This window comes from Salvelinus alpinus, chromosome 35 (genome assembly GCF_045679555.1).
Source record: "Salvelinus alpinus chromosome 35, SLU_Salpinus.1, whole genome shotgun sequence".
Lineage (NCBI taxonomy): Eukaryota > Metazoa > Chordata > Actinopteri > Salmoniformes > Salmonidae > Salvelinus > Salvelinus alpinus.
The window spans coordinates 10826644-10838804 of NC_092120.1; the positions used below are offsets into that span (position 1 = coordinate 10826644).

At 48.1% G+C, this 12161-nt stretch overlaps 1 protein-coding gene across 1 annotated transcript in view; it reads left to right on the top strand.

The window, feature by feature from the left end:
* LOC139564514 (neural-cadherin-like) overlaps positions 1-12161 on the top strand; it is a 125016-nt gene that overhangs the window by 57232 nt on the left and 55623 nt on the right. The window contains exons 5-6 of the mRNA XM_071384099.1: positions 5559-5670; positions 11656-11905. Of these exons, the coding sequence (XP_071240200.1) occupies positions 5559-5670; positions 11656-11905 (362 nt within the window). The remainder of the gene's footprint in view (positions 1-5558; positions 5671-11655; positions 11906-12161) is intronic.

The following is a 12161-nucleotide window of genomic DNA, read 5'->3' on the forward strand; positions in this document are numbered from 1 at the left end:
TCAGCCATGGTCACATAATGGAGAACAACAGTATGGAGAGTCAGCCATGGTCACATAATGGAGAACTACAGTATGGAGTCAGCCATGGTCACATAATGGAGAACAACAGTATGGAGAGTCAGCCATGGTCACATAATGGAGAACAACAGTATGGAGAGTCAGCCATGGTCACATAATGGAGAACAACAGTATGGAGAGTCAGCCATGGTCACATAATGGAGAACAACAGTACGGAGAGTCAGCCATGATCACATAATGGAGAACAACAGTATGGAGTCAGCCATGGTCACATAATGGAGAACAACAGTATGGAGAGTCAGCCATGGTCACATAATGGAGAACAACAGTATGGAGAGTCGGCCATGGTCACATAATGGAGAACAACAGTATGGAGAGTCGGCCATGGTCACATAATGGAGAACAACAGTATGGAGAGTCAGCCATGGTCACATAATGGAGAACAACAGTATGGAGAGTCAGCCATGGTCACATAATGGAGAACAACAGTATGGAGAGTCAGCCATGGTCACATAATGGAGAACAACAGTATGGAGAGCCAGCCATGGTCACATAATGGAGAACAACAGTATGGAGTCAGCCATGGTCACATAATGGAGAACAACAGTATGGAGAGTCAGCCATGGTCACATAATGGAGAACAACAGTATGGAGTCAGCCATGGTCACATAATGGAGAACAACAGTCTGGAGAGTCAGCCATGGTCACATAATGGAGAACAACAGTATGGAGAGTCAGCCATGGTCACATAATGGAGAACAACAGTATGGAGAGTCAGCCATGATCACATAATGGAGAACAACAGTATGGAGTCAGCCATGGTCACATAATGGAGAACAACAGTATGGAGAGTCAGCCATGGTCACATAATGGAGAACAACAGTATGGAGAGTCAGCCATGGTCACATAATGGAGAACAACAGTACGGAGAGTCAGCCATGGTCACATAATGGAGAACAACAGTATGGAGAGTCAGCCATGGTCACATAATGGAGAACAACAGTATGGAGTCAGCCATGGTCACATAATGGAGAACAACAGTATGGAGAGTCAGCCATGGTCACATAATGGAGAACAACAGTATGGAGAGTCAGCCATGGTCACATAATGGAGAACAACAGTACGGAGAGTCAGCCATGGTCACATAATGGAGAACAACAGTATGGAGAGTCAGCCATGGTCACATAATGGAGAACAACAGTATGGAGTCAGCCATGGTCACATAATGGAGAACAACAGTATGGAGAGTCAGCCATGGTCACATAATGGAGAACAACAGTATGGAGAGCCAGCCATGGTCACATAATGGAGAACAACAGTATGGAGAGTCAGCCATGGTCACATAATGGAGAACAACAGTATGGAGAGTCAGCCATGGTCACATAATGGAGAACAACAGTATGGAGTCAGCCATGGTCACATAATGGAGAACAACAGTATGGAGAGTCAGCCATGGTCACATAATGGAGAACAACAGTATGGAGAGTCAGCCATGGTCACATAATGGAGAACAACAGTATGGAGAGTCAGCCATGGTCACATAATGGAGAACAACAGTATGGAGAGTCAGCCATGGTCACATAATGGAGAACAACAGTATGGAGAGTCAGCCATGGTCACATAATGGAGAACAACAGTATGGAGAGTCAGCCATGGTCACATAATGGAGAACAACAGTATGGAGAGTCAGCCATGGTCACATAATGGAGAACAACAGTATGGAGAGTCAGCCATGGTCACATAATGGAGAACAACAGTATGGAGAGCCAGCCATGGTCACATAATGGAGAACAACAGTATGGAGTCAGCCATGGTCACATAATGGAGAACAACAGTATGGAGAGTCAGCCATGGTCACATAATGGAGAACAACAGTATGGAGTCAGCCATGGTCACATAATGGAGAACAACAGTATGGAGAGTCAGCCATGGTCACATAATGGAGAACAACAGTACGGAGAGTCAGCCATGGTCACATAATGGAGAACAACAGTATGGAGAGTCAGCCATGGTCACATAATGGAGAACTACAGTATGGAGAGTCAGCCATGGTCACATAATGGAGAACAACAGTATGGAGAGTCAGCCATGGTCACATAATGGAGAACAACAGTATGGAGTCAGCCATGGTCACATAATGGAGAACAACAGTATGGAGTCAGCCATGGTCACATAATGGAGAACAACAGTATGGAGAGTCAGCCATGGTCACATAATGGACCCTGTGACCAACGTGTGCCTGGCAACCAGGCAGGACCCTGTGGCCAACGTGTGCCTGGCAACCAGACAGGACCCTGTGGCCAATGTGTGCCTGGCAACCAGGCAGGACCCTGTGGCCAACGTGTGCCTGGCAACCAGGCAGGACCCTGTGGCCAACGTGTGCCTGGCAACCAGGCAAGACCCTGTGGCCAACGTGTGCCTTGCAACCAGGCAGGACCCTGTGGCCAACGTGTGCCTGGCAACCAGACAGGACCCTGTGGCCAACGTGTGCCTGGCAACCAGACAGGACACTGTGGCCAACGTGTGTCTGGCAACCAGGCAGGACCCTGTGGCCAACGTGTGCCTGGCAACCAGTAGGACCCTGTGGCCAACGTGTGTCTGGCAACCAGACAGGACCCTGTGGCCAACGTGTGTCTGGCAACCAGACAGGACCCTGTGGCCAACGTGTGCCTGGCAACCAGGCAGGACCCTGTGGCCAACGTGTGTCTGGCAACCAGACAGGACCCTGTGGCCAACGTGTGCCTGGCAACCAGGCAGGACCCTGTGGCCAACGTGTGCCTGGCAACCAGACAGGACCCTGTGGCCAACGTGTGCCTGGCAACCAGACAGGACCATGTGGCCAACGTGTGCCAGACATAGAGGAACCACACCACACACACACAAACAAACAAACATGTACAACGCGAATAGACAAACACAGAAACTGTTGCATGTACACATTAAACACAGATGTAACAATGCACACGTACAGACACAACACACACCAACATAAACAGGCTCCGCAATCTGGCAATAAGCTGGGCACCAGTCATGGTCACCTCCCTCAAAACTCACACCATCTGTGGTGAAGACCTCCATCCATTTGGTCTCTCTCCCTCTCTTTGTGTCTTTCCTCTCACTCTGTCTCTCTCTGCTATCATGGGGTAAGGGTATGAAGAGGAGCAGGCATCCCATAGAGTTCCATGTCTCTCTCCCTCTCTCCTCCCCATCTCTCTCTGCTCCCAGCTTCTCCTCCTAATCTTCCTTAAGCACTTGTACTAGCTCTTATTATCACTAATACTCTCACTCTCTGCCACGCACACACACACACGCACACGCACATGCACACGCACGCACACACACACACACACACACACACACACACACACACACACACACACACACACACACACACACACACACACACACACACACACACACACACACACACACACACACACACACACACACACACACACACACACACACACACACACACACACACACACAAACACACACAAACAGTATGGCAGCAGTATCAGACCAGGCTCCTGTTGGTCATTAGCACAGTGTGCGGCGGCTCTCCAAGAGGGTCTTAACAGACAGGGTGTTTTTCTAACAGGGATTGGGATGCCCAGGGTGTGCTGGTGATTAGGTATGAGTGAGAGGGGGATCCAGTCTGCCGGGTTTGGAGGAGTGGAGAGAGGGAGGGCTTCATAGTGTTACCCACAGGTTAGAACGTAGACATAGTGGCTAGAATGGACAGCTCTCTGTTTTAAATCAGTCTGATTGAATTGATGCACTAGGGGAAGAGTCAGACATTTTGTCTCAGTCTATCGATGCCAAGCTTAACCTTATTGTTTGGAGTTTGGAGTTATTGTTGTCTTTGGGGCGAATCCTAACTTCCACATAAGTTGAATTTTCACTTAGTCTCGCATTGACATCAAGTTTGGATTTCAATTTGTGGCCTCCCGAGTGGCGCAGCGGTCTAAGGCACTGCATCTCAGTGCTAGAGGCATCACTACAGACCCTGGTTTGATCCCGGGCTGTATCACAACCGGTTGTGATCGGGAGTACCATAGGGCGGCGCAGAATTGGCCCAGCATCGTCCGGGTTAGAGGAGGGTTTGGCCGGGGTAGGCCATCATTGTATAATAATACTTTGTTCTTAACTGACTTGCCTAGTTAAATAAAGGTTAAATAAAAATAAAAATACAGATCCGAGTTCGATCCCAGGCTGCGTCACAGCCAGCCGTGACTGGGAGAACCATGAGGTAGTGCACAATTGGCCCAGAGTCATCCGGGTTAGGGGGGGTTTGGCCTGCCTGGATTTCCTTGTCCCATCACGCTCTAGTGACTCTTTGTGGCGAGCCCGGCACCTGCAAGCTGACTTCGGTCATCAGCTGGATGGTGTTTCCTCCGACACATTGGTGCGGCTGGCTTCCCGGGTTAAGCGAGCAGTGTGTCAAGAAGCAGTTCGGCCAGGGTTGTGTTTCGGAGGACACATGGCTCTCGACCTTCGCCTCTCTGTACGGGAGTTGCAGCGACGGGACAAGACTGTAACTACCAATTGGATATCACAAAAATAAGTACAGAAAAAGGACTTAAATTTGTTTCAGATTTTGAAGGTTTGCCAAATATGGTGTTGCAGTTTTTGCATTTTCTCAAAGTTCCAATGAAGTTTGTGTTAGTTCCTTCATTTCAGACTGACAGTGTGGGAGTTGATGTCAGTGTGTTGAGTGTGTCATGGTTCCATGCTGGGACCCACGCTGGCTTCTCCAGCCCCCTCTCTGTCATTGCTGCTCTGTGTGCCCACCTATCTCCCCCTCTCTCCCCTGGGGAGCAGCAGTCTCCCCCCTGGCACGGCTGGTCCCCAGAGATAACACCCCCATGTGGGAGACTGGAGGGGGAGGATCCAGCATGACTAACACTGCTCAGGGAACCTCTGGACTACCCCGCCACTCTTTACCTCTCTCACTCTCTTTCCCTACCTATCTCTCTAACTCAATCTCTACCACCATCCTGCCCTATCATTATCTATCTTTTCCTCTTTCTACCCCCCCTCTTTCTTTCCCTTTGTCGCTATCTTCCTTTCCTTTCTCTCTTTCGCTTCCCCATTAATGATCTCTCTCTCCTTTGGATCTCTCTCTCTTCCTTACGCCTCAGGACTGTCATATTTACAGCTATAAAAAAAATGATGTGTGTGTGCACAGAGATTCAGTGTAAATGTGTGTGCATGCATCTGTAAGAGTGAGTGTGTGTGTATAGGTGCGTGCGCGTGTGTGTGATGTGCGTTCCGCTTGGCCGGGGAGCAGCTCAGAGGGATGGGCTGCAGCTGTGCCTGACTACCACTGGGTTCTCGTTCTCCCACGCACTCATTTATATTAACCCAGCCAGCACGCCCGAGAAAACACAAATACACACAAACACTTACACTCACATACACAATCACATATTGTGTAAATGACTGTCATCTGAAAGCTTCACACAAAGAAGAACTCCCACAGACTCCCCCCGATCGCCGATCCAAGTTAACCCTTTCTCCTCTGTCCTTCCCTATAGGTGGTGGTTCACATCACAGATGAGAATGACTGCACTCCAGAATTCCTCCATTCCATTTACAGCCGGGATAACATTCAAGAAGCCACGGCGCCTGGAACGTCACTGCTACAAGGTGAGGCATCAGTGGAGGACATAAAGTCCATAACATACGTAGAGACAGACAGACAGACAGACAGACAGACAGACAGACAGACAGACAGACAGACAGACAGACAGACAGTACATAACAGACAGACAGATAGACAAACAGACAGTACATAACAGACAGACAGATAGACAAACAGACAGTACATAACAGACAGACAGCACATACAGTAACAGTATATACAGTGCCTTCAGAAAGTATTCAGACCCCTTGACTCTTTCCACATTTTGCAACATTACAGCGATATTCTAAAATTTATATAATCGTTTTTTTCCCTCATCAATCTACACACGATACCCCATAATGACAAAGAAAAAAAACCTTTATAGACATTTACATAAGTATTCAGACCCTTTACGTAGTACTTTGTTGAAGCACCTTTGGCAGCGATTACAGCATCGAGTCTTCTTGGGAATGACGCTACAAGCTTGGCACACCTGTATTTGGGGAGTTTCTCCCATTCTTTTCTGCAGATCCTCTCAAGCTCTGTCAGGTTGGATGGGGAGCGTTACTGCACAGCTATTTTCAGATCTCTCCAGAGATGTTTGATTGTGTTCAAGTCCGGGCTCTGGCTGGGCCACTCAAAGACGTTCAGAGGCTTGTCCCAAAGCCACTCCTGCATTATTTTGGCTGTGTGCTTAGGGTCGTTGTCCAGTTGGAAGGTGAACCTTCGCCCCAGTCTGAGGTCCTGAGCGCTCTGGAGCAGGTTTTCACCAAGGATCTCTCTGTACGTTGCTCCGTTCCTCTTTGCCTCGATCCTAACTAGTCTCCCAGTTCCTGGCGCTGGAAAACATCCCCACAGCATGATGCTGCCACCACCATGTTTCACCATAGGGATGGTGCCAGGTTTCCTCCAGACGTGACGCTTGGCATTCAGGCCAAAGAGTTCAATCTTGGTTTCATCAGACCAGAGAATCTTATTTCTCATGGTCTGAGAGTCTTTAGGTGCCTTTTGGCAAACTCCCAGCGGGCTGTCATGTGCCTTTTACTGAGGAGTGGCTTCCGTCTGGTCACTCTACCATAAAGGCCTGATTGGTGGAGTGCTGCAGAGATAGTTGTCTTTCTGGAAGGTTCTCCCATCTCCACAGAGGAACTCTAGAGCTCTGTCAGAGTGATGATTGGGTTCTTGGTCACCTCTCTGACCAAGGCCCTTCTCCCCCGAATGCTCAGTTTGGCCGGGCAGCCAGCTCTAGGAAGAGTTTTGGTGGTTCCAAACGTCTTCCGTTTAAGAATGATGGAGGCCACTGTGTTCTTGGGGACCTTCAATGCTTAAGAAATGTGTTGGTACCCTTCCCCAGATCTGTGCCTCAACACAATCCTGTCTCGGAGCTCTACAGACAATTCCTTCGACCTCATGGCTTGGTTTTTGCTCTGACATTCCCGGTCAACTGTGGGATCTTATATAGACAGGTGTGTACCTTTCCAAATCATGTCCAATCAATTGAATTTACCACAGATCGACTCCAATCAAGTTTTAGAAACATCTCAAGGATGATCAATGGAAACAGGATGCGCCTGAGCTCAATTTCGAGTCTCATAGCAAAGGGGCTGAATACTTGTGTAAATAAGGTGTTTCTGTTTTTTAATTTGAATACATTTGCAAAAAAAATTGAAAAAGTTTTCACTTTGTCATTATGGGGAATTGTGTGTGTATTGCTGAGGATTATCATTTTTTAAATCAATTTTAGAATATCGCTGTAATGTAACAAAATGTGGAAAAAGTCAAGGGGTCTGAATACTTTCCGAAGGCGCTGTAACAGACAGACAGACAGACAGACAGACAGACAGACAGACAGACAGTAACAGACAGACAGACAGACAGACAGACAGACAGACAGACAGACAGACAGACAGACAGACAGACAGACAGACAGACAGACAGACAGACAGACAGTAACAGACAGACAGACAGTAACAGACAGACAGACAGTAACAGACAGACAGACAGACAGACAGACAGACAGACAGACAGACAGACAGACAGACAGACAGACAGACAGACAGATAGTAACAGACAGACAGACAGATAGTAACAGACAGACAGTAACAATACATAAAAGACAGACAGACAGACAGACAGACAGACAGACAGACAGACAGACAGACAGACAGACAGACAGACAGACAGACAGACAGACAGACAGACAGACAGACAGACAGACAGACAGACAGTGGGTGCTGCCCTCTGTGTGAGATGTTGATAGCCAGGCTTGGTTAGTGGACAGACACCCTGAGGGTTGAGGAGAGGGTGACCTCTACTAAAGGCTGGCCATAATGGAATGGGCTGCTCTTATCACCCTGCCTGTCCCAGACCTGATCCTATCACAGTAATTGAAAGGGTTTTACGCCCACTCACAATGGATGACTATGTGCCAACGGTTTAACCACCGGCAACTATTTTATAGAGGGAGGGAAGGGAAGAGAGGAGTGGACAACCCTTTGGGAGGTTAGATAGACGAGCGTGTGCTTTGTGCCGTTCATGCACAGGTATGTTCAGTCAGTGTGCTACCATGTCAGTGCATGCATCTTTGTCCCATTCTATGTGACCTCAACTCTATTGCACACGCCACACGTTAAATGCGAGACCGACAACGAGGTTTGTTTTGCTGCTTGTCACACTGCATTAGGTTCAGGGATCAAATTGTCAATGCTAATGGCCAGCAGGCTAACAGCTAGCCTCCCTGGGAGTGATTGAGCAGTCTTCCCCCACTAAGCCATGAGGAGAGGAGGGAAAGAAGAAGACAACCCATTTTTCAAGTCTGTGTGTGTGTGTGTGTGTGTGTGTGTGTGTGTGTGTGTGTGTGTGTGTGTGTGTGTGTGTGTGTGTGTGTGTGTGTGTGTGTGTGTGTGTGTGTGTGTGTGTGTGTGTGTGTGTGTGTGAGCCAGAGAGAAGAGAATGGCTGAATTGCTTACCAGCCTTTAATTCTGTCTTTGTTCTCAGCTAAAGCCACTCGGCTTTAGCGCGGGATGGAGAAAATACAGAGACAAAAAGAAACGAGAGAACGAGAGAGTAAGACAGGATGATCTAGTGGCCGCGGCATGCTTTCTGAAGCAGATGCACACGTTGGCATGGGCCCGGCTGTGTGTGTCTGTGTGTCTGTGTGTGTCTGTGTCATTGTCTCTGTGTGTCTGTGCATCTGCTTATGAAAATTTAATTATGGTGAATATGCAGCTTTTTTGCATATTGTCACGTCGACAGACACGCCTGTCACTCACTCACGCAATGGAGACTCCCCCTGCATGCAGAGCACGCGTGTGCGTGTAGAATGAATAGTTTGATTTCAAGCTTTAGAATGGCTAGTTTGATTTCAAAAGTTAGAATGGATGGTTTGGTTTCAAAAGTTAGAATGGATAGTTTGGTTTCAAAAGTTAGAATGGATGGTTTGATTTCAAAAGTTAGAATGGATGGTTTGATTTCAAAAGTTAGAATGGATGGTTTGGTTTCCGAAAACGGAGAAAGAGGCGAGCATGAGGGAAAGAGAGAGAGAGTCAGGAGAAAGAGACAAGGATAGAGAGAGAGAAATATAGAGAGAGGGATGATTATTGTTGTTTACCTTAAGTCAGGATTAGTCTATAAATTGGGCCTTGGTTTTTAATGGAAGCTAGCAGTGAGTGACGGGGAAATCTGCCTCTCCAATTATCTAGCCGAAATGTCCCAGGAAGGATTTAGCAGAGTAGGGAGGCGAACAAACTAACCCCTCCCACCCACCCCACACACACACACACACACAAACACCTCAGCTAGCCAGAATCGCTCGCCTAGCCTCTCCCCATATTCCTATGTTTAATTTAGCTACCGCTGCAACTCCAATACTCCTGCCTATGCATTAAAAATGCTAATAGGTAGCCTGAAGATATATTATATTAGTCTGTGTATATTTAATGAACCTTCTGTTTCAATCCTGGCCTTAAGCTCCCCTTCTCTTACACACATGAACACACACACACACAAACACACACATACACACATGAACAGACACACACACACACACATGAACACACACATACACACACTCTCTCTCGCTCGAACACATCCCCCCCTGCAACAGGTTCATGTGTGAGTGAGAGAGCTAATGGGATAGAGGGAGGAAGAGGGAGAAGTAGAAAGAGATGATGGAATGATGAGAGATGGAAGAGAAGCAGTGAGTCAGCCAGTATACAACTGCTCATTTGCGTCATTCTGTGTACACGTGGGCGTGAGCATTTCTACATGCACGTGTGTACATTAACACACACCTGTCTGTGTCTGTGTGTGGAACACACGCTCTCTCTCGCCCTGAGGGCTAATTCATTACAACTGGGCTCTGGCTCTTTGGCTAATGACAGCAAAGCCTTCTTGAAGTTGGACTGTTTGATGTGGGCCTGTCAGCAGCATGACTCCAGTCTAACACTAGCCAGTACTCAGTACATACAGTAGGTCTACAGTACAGCTGGTGTTATCACACACACTTCATACACCACTGGCCTCCATTATGTCTCTTTTAACACCACAGACGGCTTAAATTCACCTACTGTACAATGGCAAGGAGCTGGGAAGGGGGAGGGAAGGGGGGACAAGGAAGGGTGGAAGACTACTTTAAGTCGCTAAGACTAATGTATGTCACTCTGGATAAGAGCATCTGTTAAATGACAAAGATGTGAAAAATGTAAAATGTAAGGCTACACACACAGACTACCAGATAAATGATTACCAAATAGTGTGTGTGTGTGTGTGTGTGTGTGTGTGTGTGTGTGTGTGTGTGTGTGTGTGTGTGTGTGTGTGTGTGTGTGTGTGTGTGTGTGTGTGTGTGTGTGTGTGTGTGTGTGTGTGTGTGTGTGTGTGTGTGTGTGTGTGTGTGTGTATACAGACATACACTCACATTGGCCACTGAGTATTTCTGTTGGTAATTTCCTTCTTTGCCAAACTGGAACAATGATTTACAATGTGTACAAGCTGATTATAAAGATAATGACTCTTCCTAATGTATTTCTGCTGTCTTCTTCCTGTCTTCCTCCTCTCTTCCTCCTGTCTTCCTCCTGTCTTCCTCCTGTCTTTCTCCTGTCTTTCTCCTGTCTTCCTCCTGTCTTTCTCCTGTCTTCCTCCTGTCTTCCCCCTGTCTTCCTCCTGTCTTTCTTCCTGTCTTCCTCCTGTCTTCCTCCTGTCTTTCTCCTGTCTTCCTCCTGTCTTCCTCCTCTCTTCCTCCTGTCTTCCTGTCTGCCTCCTGTCTTTCTCTTCTCTTCCTCCTGTCTTCTTCCTGTCTTTCTTCCTGTCTTCCTCCTGTCTTTTTCCTCTCTTCCTCCTGTCTTCCTGTCTGCCTCCTGTCTTCCTCCTGTCTTTCTCCTCTCTTCCTCCTGTCTTCTTCCTGTCTTTCTTCCTGTCTTCCTCCTGTCTTTCTCCTCTCTTCCTCCTGTCTTCCTGTCTGCCTCCTGTCTTCCTCCTGTCTTTCTCCTCTCTTCCTCCTGTCTTCCTGTCTTCCTCCTGTCTTTCTCCTGTCTTCCTCCTGTCTTCCTCCTCTCTTCCTCCTCTCTTCCTCCTGTCTTCCTCCTGTCTTCCTCATCTCTTCCTCCTTTCTTCCTCTTGTCTTCCTCCTGTCTTCCTCCTGTCTTTCTCCTCTCTTCCTCCTGTCTTCCTGTCTTCCTCCTCTCTTCCTCCTGTCTTCCTGTCTTCCTCCTCTCTTCCTCCTGTCTTTCTCCTCTCCTCTTCCTGTCTTCCTCCTGTCTTCCTCCTGTCTTCCCCCTGTCTTCCTCCTGTCTTTCTCCTCTCTTCCTGCTGTCTTCCTCCTCTCTTCTTCCTGTCTTCCTCCTGTCTTCTTCCTGTCTTCCTGCTGTCTTCCTCCTCTCTTCCTCCTGTCTTCCTCCTCTCTTCCCCCTGTCTTCCTCCTGTCTTTCTCCTCTCTTCCTCCTGTCTTCCTCCTGTCTTCCTCTTCTCTTCCTCCTGTCTTCCTCCTGTCTTCCCCCTGTCTTCCTCTCTAGTTCTAGCGAGGGACTGTGACACGGGGCTCAACTCAGAGCTCTCCTACTTCATCCAGAGTCCCGACTTTGCCATCTCTTCCAGGGGCGTGGTCAGCCCCAGCCAACGGTTGGACTACGAGCGGCCCAATCACATGTATGAGTTTGTGGTGGTCGTCGTGGACAACGGGACTCCACCCCGCACCGGGACCGCCTCCATCCGGTTCAGAATGGCCAATACCAACGACGAGGCTCCCATCTTCTCTCAAGCTGTGTATGTTGTCCCTCTATCTGTTTCTCCCTCTCTAACCCCCCTTTTCTCCCCTCATTTCTCCTCTCCTATCCTATGCCTCTGTGCTGGTTGGGTGCTCTTCCTCCCCCATTCATACACTTACACTCTCCCTCCCTTTTACTTGACTCTACACCCTCTACCAGTGGAAGTTGTTACTCAGAGCAGAATTCTATCCAGTTAGTCCCTGCCCCCTTCCATCACACACACAACCATACATCCATGAGGTGGCATTTGGCTA